Raw genomic sequence first — 14,843 nt, forward strand, 5'->3', positions numbered from 1 at the left:
GAGGCAAAGGAAGGTGGTTCCAAGAATTCAAAGCAAGCCTGGTCTACATGGTGAGTCCCAGGCTAGCCAGGCATACACACTGAGATCCTGTCTTGAAAACAAAAGCATCAACAACATGTGGGTATCATTGCAGTAAGTGGAAACGGAGAGGAAGTTGCATCACAGAATGTGGAAGAGGGCAGAGAGATGGCTCAGCAGTTAAGAGTGCACACTGTGTGCAGAGGACCAAAGTTCGGATCTCAGCACTCAGGGGAGGCAGCTTACAACCACCTGTAACTCCAGTTCCCTGAAACGCAATGTCCTCTTCCGGCCTCTACCAGCACCTGTACAAGTTGCAGATGAGTGTGTGGGCATGTGTGTGGGCACATTTGCATACACACACACACACACACACAGAGTTCTTACAAAGTAATAATTGAAGAAAAACATGGCTTTTTTTTCTTGGGATAAATGTAGTAGTTTGGCTGACATAGAGAGATATTATAAATTACCAAGAGAAGAATATATGTCCTTATGGCCAGAATACAAAAGTTTTGTGTTAAAGAATTTTATCTGTTTAAAGACTTAAGTATGAGTGGCCACCAGGGAGGCGATGTCCAGTTTCTCAGTTTGAGTGACTGTGAACTACAAAGCACTAAATTATGGCAAATCAGAACATGGTTACCTACTAACTGGGCAAAAGAGAGATCAAGGCATAGCCAGGCTTGTAGATTAAAACTGACAACCCCTGTTCACACAGGCTGAGCCAAGCCACAAACTGAAGAAACTGTAGAAGCAACCGGATGCCTAAAACAGGATATGTCCTTAACTACTGGACAGCCTAAATTTGTGTAGCCCCCAGGAAACCAACTCATTTTCTACGATTCTCAGATGCAGACTTGTGTGTATATACCTCTGAAGGGCTGGGGGGATAAATCAGTGACTGAGGCATGTGCTGAGCAAGGGTTAGGACCTGAATTTGAAACCCTAGAGGCCAGTTCAAGTCAAGGCCAGCAGGACTCGGCTGTAATCCTGGTGTTCCTCCATGGAATAGGTGGCAGAGACCAGAGGGTCCCTGGCAGTTGGGGGGCCACTTAGCCTGGTGTGTGGGACAGAGAACAGCAAAGAGAAGCTGACTATCAAGGTGGAAGGCAGGGTCTGATGCCCAAAATTGTCTTCTAACCTCCACGTGTGTGCGATGATGTGCATGTGCATGCAACGCACACATAAACACATGCAGCCTCCCACGCACACAGGCATGGTACACACAAACTGTTATCCGATCCTTGTGTAAACTTCCACTTAGCTGTTAATCCTATACTAGTATGTCATATAAATTGAAAATATCCCAAGTTGGCTGGGAATTTTGAAATTTTCCTTGTGTCCTTTAAAACCTTTGGGTAACTAGCTGCTGTTGTCAGAGGGGGATCCCTGGCCTGCCTCACACAGATTAACAGCCACAGCATCTCTGTTTAGTCAACAGAACACATCAGGAATTAAAGTACTAAAGACCTAAAGCACCTTCCCATGTCCCAGGTACTCTAAAAACCCCGGCCACGTCACGTTTCATCAGCAGCTGAAATTGGACAACATGACCAATCCTGCCCAGGACAATGGCTTTATGATCAGATTAATGCAAGTTTCTTAGCTCAGCCGAAAGTCAGAGAAATACTACCAGATTCCACACAGACTCTCACGTGGCTCAAACTCAACCCTGCTGCTCAGAACAGAAAACCAAAGGCAGGATAATAATTTTTATTTTAAGTTTGGGATCTTACGGCATTTACAACACTTTTGCTGCCATTGTTCCCATCAATAGACTTTTCTGTAGGTATAATATGGAAGCAGATTTTCTTTTAACACAAAGGACCAGCTTTGTAAAATTATGCTTTAGACTAGTAATGATTTTCATATGCTCTACTTATGTTCTTTACATAGGAAAAAAATCTTAGTCTAGGCATCCATTCTATAGTACACGTACACTTTAAAATGGTTATTTGGATAGATACAGTCTATCTCTTCCATTCTCTCTCTCTGTCACTCTCTATTCCAAAGGAAGACTGAAACCAGGTCTTCTAATTCTGGGTGTGTGATCCAGGAGAGCGCTGCAGAGCCGGGGGCTGGGTGACTACCTCAGAGGGTGGCCCAGGGATCAGATTCTTGTCATGTCCTTCCACCAGAGAGTCCCACTGATTGAAGTCTTTACAAAGTCCTACATAAAAAAAAAAAAGAAAAGAAAAAGAAAAAACTGTCAAGAATATTAAACAGTTGGGTGCCGCTAGGTGGCACCATAGAGTCACAGATTGCACAACCATGACCGTGTTCTGTCTCAGGTTGCCAACTTGCATTAGCAAATGCATAACCTCCGGAGAGGCTTAGAGATAAGCAAGCTGACATCAGCATCCCTGACATGATATATATATATATACACATACACACATCTTAAAGAATGCAAGGCAACGTAATTCGCTTTTTGAAATGTTTCTTTTTACAGTCCTGCTCTGCCTACTAAAAACTAATGGGAACAGCTACACTAAGACGAAGACTGAGTGAATAGAAAATGGTTTTGTCCAGAGAAGCAAGTAACAACTTGAGTCATAGAAGAAGGGTGTTTCTTACCTAGATGTTTCTGGAGGAAAGCTAAAGACGCTTTGTTGGTGAGGTCGATGGCTACACCAGAGTCTATCTCTCCTTTTAATGTCAGCTTGTTTCCAATGAATTTGCCAGTTCCAAAAGTAAAGTCGGCAAAATTCTGGTGCACTGAGCCCCTAAGAGAAAAAGATATCTATAACTCATGGTGCTTGAAAAATTATTATTATTATTATTATTATTATTATTATTATTATTATTACAAAAGTCCAGAAATGATTCTGGCCCAACTAGACAATCCTCTGCAAAACAAGGAAACAAAATGTGGAATCTGATAATTTTTGATGTATTTGAGGGTTAAAAGACATTCATTTAAGGATCATAAAATGCAATTCCTCGGGCTGGAGAGATGGCTCAGAGGTTAAGAGCACTACTGATTGCTCTTCCAGAGGTCCTGAGTTCAATTCCCAGCAACCACATGGTGGCTAATAACAATCTGCAATGAGATCTGGTGCCCTCTTTCGCCTGCAGTTATATATTCTGTATACATAATAAATAAATAAATACAATAAAAAATATAATTCCTCTTCCTGCTAGGAAAAAAAAAAAGTTGTGCTCTAGTTTACATTCCCTGCTATGATAGACACCACGACTAAAAGCAGCTTAGGTTTAGCTGACTTCCAGATTCCATACAGTCCTTCACTGAGGGAAGTCAAAGCAAGAACAAGGCAGGAACCTGGAGGCAGGAACTGAATCAGAGACCGTGAAGGAGTGCTGCTTATTGGCTTGCTCCTATGGTTTGCTCAGCCTCCTTATCGCACCAGGACCCAGCCAGGTGTGGTATCCTCCTAGGTGGGCTGTGCCCTCCCACATCAATCATTAATCGAGAAAATGCCCCCAAAGACAAGCCTACAGGACCATCTTATGGAGGTGATGTCTTAATTGAAACTCCCTCTTCCCAGGTGACTTCAGTTTGTATAAAGTTGACAAAAACTAACTGGCATGATTTGTATCTTATTTCTAGGGGAAATAAATTACACCCTTCCATTAACCAGTCTACTTCTGAGAAGATGGAGTGTAATATGTGTTAAAGAGTCTACCACCTACCCCATCTCTTAACATACGTAATATTTAATGCTAGTCAGAGCAGTGTAGATGAGAGATTTTAAAAAGAACAGCCCCTGGATTTCATTGTAAGCAACTTGTACACCCCACGTACACGGCTCTCTAATTTACCAGTAGCAGCTTACCATCTGCCAGGCCGGTCATCCCGAGGGTTTGTGTTTCGTGTTCTACCTCTGGGACACTGGACCCTTCTTGTGTCTGCTGCACTTCTCTCTTCCCTCCACACTTGCACCCTCCTTTCTGACCTCACCGCCCTGTGTTTCTCCCTGGCTCTCCAGTCCCCTCCCATCTGCTGTTGGCATTCCTGGAGAGCATGTCCTCAGAACAGCGCTTCCCTCTTCAGTCCCATCTACTCCAGTGGCTTCAACTATGACGTCAGGCAAATGTTGTACTTTCCCAATTTGGAGTAGGGCATCTCTACCTACATTTGTCCTGTTCTCCAATGCCAAGGTTAAAACACAGTATTGGACCAGCACCACTGGGGGAAACTCTCCCTCCATGAGGCTGTCCTTAGAAGCCAACCTTGGTTCTTCTAGTACGCTATGTTCAACCAAGAGTCACCGGACCCCTCTACCTCCTCCCTACATTCTAGGCAAAATGAGAGTCAGAGACATAAAGAGAGCAAGTGCTGTGGATATGCTCTGCATACATAAAGTGTTGATTGGCCAGTAGCTAGGCAGGAAGTATAGGCGGGACAAACAGAGAATTCTGGGAAGTGGAAGGCTGAGGCAGAGACGCTGCCGCCCGCCACAATGAGAAGCAACATGTTAAGATACCAGTAAGCCATAAGCCACATGGCAACTTATAGATTAATAGAAATGGGTTAATTTAACATATAAGTTAGCAAGAAGCCTGCCATGGCCATAGTTTATAAGTAATATAGTCTCTATGTGTTTACTTGGTTGGGTCTGAGCGTCCACAGGACTGGCGGGTGAGAGAGATTTGTCCTGACCATGGGCCAGGCAAGTACAGATGGCATCATGAGAGAGTGAAGAGCAGAGTGTGGAGAAGGCTGAGACACAGTTGGAGCAGAGAAAGAAATGCATTATAAACAACATCAGGACATCTCCCGTGAGGGGAGGTTGTGTCAGGTAAAGATGGAGGATTGAGAGTCTTCAGTAACAATCAAGAAGACACAGAGAAAAGGGTAGAGACAGAAAGAGGCGTGTGTGGGGCTGGTCTGAGGCAGGGGCAGGCTTTTCTTCACTGCCTTGGTGAGGCCTTGGGCAGCTGGGCTACAAGTGTCAGAGTGAGCAGAAGACCATGAGATTTTTTTTTAAAGATTTATTTTTATTTGTGTATAGGTATTATGTGGGTCGCTATGTGGGTACTCACACATGTCTGTGGGTGACCACAGTGGCCAAGGGAGGGTATTGGACACCCTGGAGCCACTTGACTTGGGTGCTGGGAACCAAACTCTGGTGCCCTGTGGGAGCAGCAAGTGCTCTTTCCTACTGAGCCATCTCCAGTCCAGGGCTCTCACAGAGAAGGAATGAGATAAAGGGAAAGAGGTGAGTCCTGGAAGGAAGTAGGTAGAAATCGCAGCAGGCACAGCTGAAGACCCGCCCACAGCAAGACAGCACACCTCGGTTGGGGGTCACAGCTTGTGTAAGAAGGATACAGGGAACTCAACACAAGTGTTCCCCCATCTCTGCTTCCTAAGTGCAGATGGAGACTTCGCCTGAGGGTTGTGTGCTCTGTAAGATTCCTGTTTAGGAATTAGAGACGGGAACATACAAATGTCCCTCACCATCTATCCAACTCTCAATTCTACAAGATCCACTCTATGTATATATACAGGATCTAATATATATCTACAGGATCCACTATATATATTATATTATAATATTATATTATTATATTATATTATATATCAATACAGCTCCACTTCTCCCAACAGGCATTTTCAGTGGGGATGACTCCTCCCATTCCCTCACTGGGTTGGGGATAATGCCCTACAGTTTCCCTTATTTGGGAGGGGCAGGAGAAGTAAAACAAAGAGGACCATCCTGTTTGTTTGTTTGTTTTTCCTGTCCTGTACACCTATGGAAAGTTTAATTTATAAATTAGATGTAATAAGAGTTTAGCAACAACCAATAATGAAATAAAACTTTTTGAGACAATGTCTATATGACTCAGTGTAGACTCGAACTCACAATCCTCTTACATCAATCCCCCAAGCACTGGAATGATGCCTGGAAAATATAAGAAGCCTAATGTATAATAATAAAAATAATATATGTGGGCCAGGGAGTGGTGGTGTGTTTGATCCCAGCACTCAGGAGGCAGAGACAGGCAGGTCTCTGTGAGTTCAGGCCAGCCAGGGCTCTATAGTAAGATCCTGTCTAGAAACAAAAACAAATCTCAGCTTTGTATAATGTGAAATCACCTAAGAGACAGACCCCATGTACGCCTCTTGGGGAAGTCTCTTGATTGGGTTAAATGAAGTGGAAAGCCCCACCCACCGTGGCTGGCACCTTTCCAGGGGTGAGGAACTTGGACTATGTAAGGAGAAAGTGAGCTGTGTCTATGATTCATTGCTCCCTGCCTCAGGACTGCAGATGCTACATGACATTGACAGACTGTCACCTTGAACTTTGAGCTGACCCTTTTCAGAGCATGTTTTCTCTTTTATTTCTTTGTTAGTCGTGAGTGCTCTTTTTGATTTTTTTTGAGCTTTTAATCATTTTTATTTTATGTGTCTGAGTGTTTTCTTGACTGTGTCTGTGCATATGTACAGTACCCATGGAAGCCAGGATAAGGCATCTGATCCCCACTGGAGTTACAGGTGGTTGTGAGCTCCCATGTGCGTGCTGGGAAGACAACTCAGATCCCCCAGAAGGGCAGCCAGTGCTCTTAACTGCTGAGCCATCTCTCCAGCCCTCAGAGTGTTGTTTTGTTTGTTGTCTAACACAAAACAGGAAAAGTAACCAAAACAATTTGTTAAAGAAGGAGAGGAGAAAAAGAAAAAAGTGTGAAAAATAATTATCTTTCTCTTTTTCTCTTTCTCTTCCTCACTGGTTGGCTGAACTGTATTTAATCTTGGATACTGTAACAGCCTGATAGTTGGATAGCTGGTCTGATGACTGGGGTGATACTAGGTGACTATCAGGAGGTTTGCACATGAAATATTCGCACACTGGATGAAGGAATGGTCCCCATCACAGCAGGGTGGTACAAGATTTCATTATGTTCTGGAGAGCAGGTCAAACTTTAAAAAAGTCAATTGTTACTTCTAGAATTTTCCCAGCTAATATTTCTTGACCCCAACTGGCCATAGATAACTAAAACTATGAAAATGGAAGCTTGAAAGCCGAACTATCAATAAAGGGGAGCTATTCTAGCTACATCTTCCTGCCTATTTCCCCCCTGAATTCACTAGGGTTCAGAGAACAGTAAGATGCATTTTTTTTTTTTGCTTAAAAGTATTTTTTAATATTTATTTTATTTTATTTGTGTGTGTGTGTGTGTGCGCGCGCGCACACTTGCTGACAGAGACTAGAAAAGGTCATTGGATCCCTTGGAGCTGGAGCTCAAGCATTTGTGAGAAACCTGACATGAAAGCTGGGATACAAAATCCAGCCCTCTGCAAGAGCAGCCAGTGCTCTTAACTGCTGGGCATCTCTAGCCCCAGTTTGAATAATCTTGTTGTGAGTTTAAATCCATGTCAAGATATAAGCATATGGCTATCACTCAAGAGCATCCCTTTGCAGCTTGGCAGAGCTTATAAGACTCATGCGTGGTTCCAACAGATGAACACAATGGATGCTCTCACTTCTTCTTTCAAGACATCCTTACTTGGCCTGAGGATGAACTGCTGTCCCTCAATCCTACTCCACCATACACCATCAGGTGTCCAGATGAAAGTAGTCGATACCTGGTAGCTATATTAAAGTGTCACTATAAGCACTGTAATTAATGTCACTAAAAGCATTTTCATTTCAGTCAGGGCTGGAGAGATGATGGCTCCGTAGTTAAGAGCACTTGCTGCTCTTGCCGATGACCAGGGTTGGCTCTCAGCACCCACACAGTAACTGAAAACTGTTTGCAACTCCAGTTCCAGGGAATCTGATGCCCTCTTCTGGCTTCTGCAGACACTGCACACACTTGGTGCACATTCATCACATCAAAAAAGAACAAGTAAGCCAGGCTGTGCTGGTGCACCACTTTAATCCCAGCACTCAGGAGGCAAAGGTAGGCAGATCTCTGAGTTCGAGGCCAGCCTGGTCTACAGAGTGAGTTCCAGGACAGCCAGGGCTAATAGAAAAACCCTGTCTCAAAAACAAAACAATGAGAGAGAAAGAGAGAGACTAAGAGCACTGGAGGTGATAGACTATAGTCTCCACTTTAAAAAAAAAAAAAAAATCTAACAACAGCACAGCCATTTTGCAATGGCTTCCCCAAGTTCCAAGTGCCGATCGTCACCTAGCCCGTGAGAACTTACCTGATTGTAATCATTTTTCTTTCCTTGCCAGGTTGGTAGAATCTTTTCATTTTCATGATGTCTTTCGGAGTCTGGAATTGTGCAGAGTTGATGAAGAAGAGGGGCTGAGGGATTTTGGAGTAGAGCTCTTCACTCACTGGATACATCCATGGATCGAGAGCAACCCCGCATCTGCAGACATGTGATGGAGGACGAAGGTTACAGGCCGTCCTACCACACCAACTTACTCCAAGGATCTCAAGGGTGCGACAGTGGACTCTGGGACACAGCTGACCTGCTGCTGCTTGATTACTTCTTTTAGGAATCATTACATGAAGAGGGCTATTTCCTTAAAACTTTTCCATGTTCACTTTTATCACAAGGTTTTCAAAATACATTTAAATCAGTTGAAATTTCTACAAAACTGAAAAATAGCCTCATTTCTTCCGTGTTTCAAACATTGTTCTTCTTAAGTTTTTTTTTTGTTTTGTTATTTTGGGTGTTTGGAGAGGTATGGTGTGTGTGTGTGTGTGTGTGTGTGTGTGTGTACACGTACACGTGGGGGGGGGGGGATATGTACGGATTTCCAGAGAAGCCAGCAGATGGCGCCAGATCTCTTGGAGCTGGAGTTACAGGTGGTTATGAACTGCCTGATGCGTGCTGGGAAGTGAGTAAGAGTGCATGCTATTACTTGCTAATTCATCTCTCCAGCCCATCTCCAAAGTCTTGGGTGCTTCACAGTGTGTCTACTATACCTATTTCATGGCAACAAGGCACCCCAGACACATAGGACTGTATTCAGAGGGTAAAACACATGAGACATACCTTGTGAAAATACAACTTTGGGGACCAGAAAGATGTCTCAGTGGTTAAGAATCTTTACTGTTCTTTCAGAGGAGCATACTAGGTGGCTTACAACTACCTGTAACTCTAGCTCCAGCCTCCCTGGGCACTTGCACTCACATGTACAGGCACACACATACATGCACACATATGCACACACATACACACAGAGTGAGAGAGATACACATGCACATAAATAAAAATAATAAAAATCTAAAAATTTAGAATCAAAATTTCTTCTTCCCACTAATTTGATCCTGTTCCCTGGTGTTTTTGGAAATCCACTGATATGCTGAGTAGATGACCGCAGAGAATGCCCTTATATGAGGGGAAAGTGTCTCAAATGGTCCAGTCCATTCCATAGAGAGTTGGTTCTATGTGAGAGTAGGATAAGTCGTTAAAGAAAGAAAATGCTTCTGAATGTTAGAAAACTGAGCTCTTGTTGGACTTTGGCCCAAATAACTGGGATTTTAGATCTAGCCTCAATTTAGAGACAAAAGAAAAGCTAACAATAAAATTTAAAACCCAGTGTCTTAGGGAAGTCTATAAAAATGGTGGCAATCTTATCACAAGCATGTCACAGTAAAGGCATAAAGATAAGATTCCAAGTGAACACATGGTATAAATAAGGACAATGGGGGATGGATAGGGGTGAGAAAACTATTTTTAAAATTAGCTAATCAAGTAGCAGGTTTCTTTACGGCACACTCTGCGTACTTAGTTCAGGCTGACTCTCCACCCACTCTGTTCACACATCTTCACTTAAACCCTTCCTATCACATGTGTTCTATTACGCTCCCCCACTCTCCCACACAGCCTCTATTTACACAGCTTGTGAGACCCTTTCTAGTTTCCCGGCCTCTACACACACTCACCCCAATGAACCTATGACCCTCATATGAGGGAGACATGAATACACAAAGAACTAAAAACAACTAAACAACAAGAAAGAACCCAACTTAACAACAGCAAAAGAAGAAGAAGAATGGGCCAAAGTGTGCAAAACAAATGAAGTATTTTTAAAAGTGCTCAACCTCCTTAGCCTTTACAGAAGTGCAGATTAAAACGTCTTGGAGAGAGCATTTCATGCCAGTGAGAATCAGCAAATGTCAACGGTGTGGGGAGAGAGGCAGCCTTGTTGACTGTTAGTAGAAGCATGAACTGCTGCAGGTGCACTGGAAACCAATGTGGAGGCTTCTCTAAAAGCTAAACATGTGACCCAGTGCACTACTCAGGTATACACCCAAAGGACTCCCTCCATACCCTATTACAGAGATGACCCAGTGCACTATCCAGGTATATGCCCAAAGGGCTCCGTACCCTACTACAGAGGTGATTAGTGTACTTACTGTTCAAGTATATGCCCAAAGGGCTCCGTACCCTACTACAGAGGTGACCAGTGTACTTACTGTTCAGGTATATGCCCAAAGGGTTCTGTACCCTACTACAGAGGTGATTAGTGTACTTACTGTTCAGGTATGTGCCCAAAGGGTTCTGTACCCTACTACAGAGGTGACTAGTGTACTTACTGTCCAGGTATGTGCCCAAAGGGTTCTGTACCCTACTACAGAGGTGACTAGTGTACTTACTGTCCAGGTATGTGCCCAAAGGGCTCCGTACCCTACTACAGAGGTGACTAGTGTACTTACTGTTCAGGTATATGCCCAAAGGGCTCCGTACCCTACTACAGAGGTGACCAGTGTACTTACTGTTCAAGTATATGCCCAAAGGGCTCCGTACCCTACTACAGAGGTGACTAGTGTACTTACTGTTCAGGTATGTGCCCAAAGGGCTCCATACCCTACTACAGAGGTGACCAGTGTACTTACTGTTCAAGTATATGCCCAAAGGGCTCCATACCCTACTACAGAGGTGATTAGTGTACTTACTGTTCAAGTATATGCCCAAAGGGCTCCGTACCCTACTACAGAGGTGATTAGTGTACTTACTGTTCAGGTATGTGCCCAAAGGGCTCCGTACCCTACTACAGAGGTGCCTGTACATCCCTGTATACTGCTGCTCTGTTACAATGGCAAGGGGAGGTTTTAGGAGCAGGACAAATAAATGGTCTCTACTGAGGAAAATGTAGCAACTCGATGAAGCAAAGAACAATAGCAAAGCTTGTGCTGGAGATTGAGAAATAGCTCCATGGTTTAGAGCAACTATTTCTCTGGCCCAGGACCCAGGCTCAATTCCAGCACCCACATAGCAGCTCACAACTAACCCTAATTATAGTTCCAGGGCATCTGATGCCCTCTTCTGACCTCTTTCAGCACAAAGCATGCACATGATGCACAGACATACAGGCAGGCAGAACATCCATACGCGTAAAATGAAACAAAGAAATGTAAAATATAATAAGACTTATAAACCCCAAGGATCCCTTAATCACTAGACTTTCAGAAAAACAGTTCCCTGTCCTGTGTGTCACCCTGCCCTCTATTCCAGTCATTTTCTTGCTTTGTCTCTTACTTGAATCTCTGGTCTTCACTAAGGGTGTGAATAACTGTTGCTCCTCCAAAGGAGTGTCCAATCACCGCTATTTTATCCACATCGATAGCACCCTGGGTGGACGAAGCAGAACAGTGAGTCAGCAGCTCACCCGGCATTAGAAGAGTACATTAAATATTTCTGTCCATCATACAATCATTATTCACTTCAGGTCTGCTTAAGTGCCTTGAGGACATAACATAGAACACACACACACACACACACACACACACACACACACACACACACACACTCGCGCTCGCGAGCACACAAACAAACATTTAGCGGTAAACTTAACAATTTTCATCATCCACACCGAAACTGAGCCCCTCTGCTGATTTCCATCCCACCTCATCCATGTTTATTTGTTTTTTCATTCTGAGAATATTTATTGACTATCTCCAATGTCTGACATTGTAGTCTCACTTTAGTGAGCTCACAGTTTATCATGGAAGAAAGTGATAGAAACCTTCGATCCGATACCACGCAACACAGCATTTGAGGCCCTGGGGCCCAGGAGCACATTTGGTAGTACCATAGCTAAGCCAGGCTCTGCAAAGGCTTGGAGTCCACAGGAGCCTCTCAGAGCAGGTGACATCTGACTTGAGTGTTGAGTGTTGAGTGAGGAGATAGTGAAAAGGAAGTGTTTGTCTCAGGCCAAGGGAACAGGTACAGAGGCATGAAGATAGAAGGAGGTGGTGTCACAAGCTGTCACAGGTCATGATGCAATTATAGAGGATGGCAATTGATAGTTCACATGCCAGCCCAACAGATGAATAATTCTCTGATGGAGGAACCCCATTCAGGCAAGGCTAACAGGACCACAGACTCTGGAAGCTGGCTGCTTCTGTCTGTAAATTCAGCTGTGGAATCTCCTGGTTGCCGTGCATTTTCATGTAATGTGTACATGTAATCTCATGATTACATCTCAATCTTATGGCCATTTGTATCTGTGGACTGTCTAAAGATGACTCCTCATTAAGCTGTGTAATTTTGATAACTAGAAAATATGCTAGGATATGCTTCATGATTAGATCTATTGTTCCATGTGGACTGTAAAACACCTAGGCCCAGACGGACACAAAGAAAACAGCAATTTCTTCTCAGTTCTATGACAAGCTACATACAATCGGCTGATTTGGGGCCTGAGAGAAAATTCAAACTAGACTGAGTACCTCATCAGATAAACCTCCACAGAAAATACAAAAGGACAGATTCCCAGGTGTCTTATTGTAGAACCAAGGTCAGCCATGAAGCAACTTTTGTGCCAATTTCCCCGCTTGCTGAAAGTCTGGCTGACCACTCAGACCAATGACTAATGCCCTACACAAACTACTCAAGCATTAACTCTCTGCATGAACTTCTAACCTCAGATTCTTACTACAAGACTCAAGGGTCAATTCACTAACTGTCCATTGTTTAGGTCCCAAATAATAATCAATTAACCAAGTCCTGAGAGAAACAGTTTTATGTCCAGCTAATTGTGGGAAAAGTTACACAATTAGCCAGAGCCACAGAGGATGGTCTGGCCTCACAGCCTTGAATATAGAGTTCCAAGTTCCCTTTCTCATGATCTAGAGTTGCAAGCAGGGTAATATATATATTTTTAGGTTTGGGACACTTTCAATGCCACTGCCCAGAAAGTGCTGAACACCATGTCCTTGCTTATGTGTTGCAATGGTAAATGGCTCAGCTACTTATCCTTTGCTCAAGGAATGTGCTAGACCATCAGATGTAGCTTTTTATTGCCTTTCATTGGGATGCTATATAAGGGGAGGCAGAAGAAAGAAAAGAGGTAAAGAACTTGAGAGAAATAACATGATCATCTGTGAGTTTCTATTCCCTCAGATAAATAAGAATTATTCCCAGTCCCCCTATTCTGAAGGCATTCTATCTGCAACCCCAGAGCTGTTCTGGGAGCTGGTCTCTCAGGCTACAGTAAGGTGGCTTGTTGATAGCCAACTCTTGATTGTATCTAGAGAAGAGCCATCATCTTGACCTCAAACTAAACTGCTTCTAGTTCCTTCTAACACCCTGCCCTCCAACCTACACTTCATAACATTTATTCTTGCACCCCCCCCCAAAAAAAACGCCATTCAAAACATTTGGCCAACTCTTCAAGATCAAGCTTAAAACAATGCCATCACTATCCAACAAAGTATACCTCCCTTGGAAGTAGGAAGTTGAGCCACATGTAACTACTGTTTTCAGTTCAAAGTGGCTGCTTTATTTACCATTCAACATGGTTCATGCAGGTTTCACTTCTGCCTGCATAGTGTGCACTGTGTGTGTGGGGGGGAGGGTGTATGTGTACATTCACACATGCACATTCTGGTCTAGTTTTATTTCTATTGCTGTTGTAAAATATCCTGGGTGATGGGGGAAGGGCACCTTAGATGAGGAAGGGTTCATTTTAGCTCACAATTCTATGTTTATAGTCCATGATGTCGTGGAAGTCAAGATGGCAGGAATTTAAAACAGCTAGACAATAACTGAGCGTAGAGAGAAATGAATGGATTCATAGTTTACTCACTTGCTAGCTTACTTGCTTATTCGTGCTCAGCTACTTTTCTCTACTCTTACACTGTTCAGGACTCCCTGCCTAGGGATTAGTGCTGCCCACTGTGGACTTCCCACATCAATGAACTTAATTAAGACAATCCCCTACAAACACACACACAGGCCAACCCAGTGTAGACCATCCCCCATTGAGTCTCCCTTCCTAGGTGATTCTAGACTGGGTCAAGTTGACAATCCTAGCCATCCATCACAAAGTTTCTTATCATCTACCTTGCAATGGAGCAGAAAAACAGCCAACAAAGAACAATACAAAATCACAGTCCTAGGAAGAAAGAGCTCTGCTAAATGCTCACCTTTAGCTGATTCAAATCAAAGTCTGAACCTAGTAGGTTCTCTTTTGGGCTTCCATGTTCAATGTCAAGCATTGCATTGAGAGCCTGGGAACATTCTTTTGCTCTTTGCTGCACCTAATAAAATAATTAGAAGGAAATGATACATAAGATATTGTAACACCTTAATGTCTGTGTAGGGTATGCCTGTGGGAGAAGGTTAGTTACACACTGCAAACACCTCTGTGAAAAACAATAGTGATACAAACTAGCACTGTGAAGGGGGTGTCAGCTGAGCTAGAACAGCTCACCTCTTGCTTTCCTGATCTGTGACTTATTTTGATTTCTATTTTTGTATACTAATAGTGGAGACATGTGAACAAAGTCTACCCATCTCAGAGAGGATGCCAACAGAACAAAAAATGATTCCACCAAATCCCAAGCCTAGCTTGGTGAACTGGTAGGTGTATTGGGGTTGCTTACAAGTGCGTGAGTGGTGACTCACAAAAGCTCTACCACCCCAGCAGTAGAACAGTCAGCTGCTC

At 43.5% G+C, this 14,843-nt stretch overlaps 1 protein-coding gene across 2 annotated transcripts in view; it reads right to left on the reverse strand.

Annotated features, from left to right (window-relative positions):
• Window positions 1–1,718: 1,718 nt before the first annotated feature.
• The window catches only part of Pla2g7 (phospholipase A2 group VII), a 43,336-nt gene continuing 30,211 nt past the window's right edge, over window positions 1,719–14,843 (reverse strand). For both annotated transcript variants that reach the window (XM_036167705.1, XM_036167707.1), the window contains 5 exons: window positions 14,323–14,436; window positions 11,432–11,523; window positions 8,138–8,308; window positions 2,599–2,747; window positions 1,719–2,191 (listed from right to left, as the gene is read on the reverse strand). In XM_036167705.1, the coding sequence (XP_036023598.1) occupies window positions 2,055–2,191; window positions 2,599–2,747; window positions 8,138–8,308; window positions 11,432–11,523; window positions 14,323–14,436 (663 nt within the window). In that variant the 3' untranslated portion in view covers window positions 1,719–2,054. The remainder of the gene's footprint in view (window positions 2,192–2,598; window positions 2,748–8,137; window positions 8,309–11,431; window positions 11,524–14,322; window positions 14,437–14,843) is intronic.

The sequence above is a fragment of the Onychomys torridus genome, chromosome 18, assembly GCF_903995425.1.
Source record: "Onychomys torridus chromosome 18, mOncTor1.1, whole genome shotgun sequence".
In the NCBI taxonomy this organism is placed as follows: domain Eukaryota; kingdom Metazoa; phylum Chordata; class Mammalia; order Rodentia; family Cricetidae; genus Onychomys; species Onychomys torridus.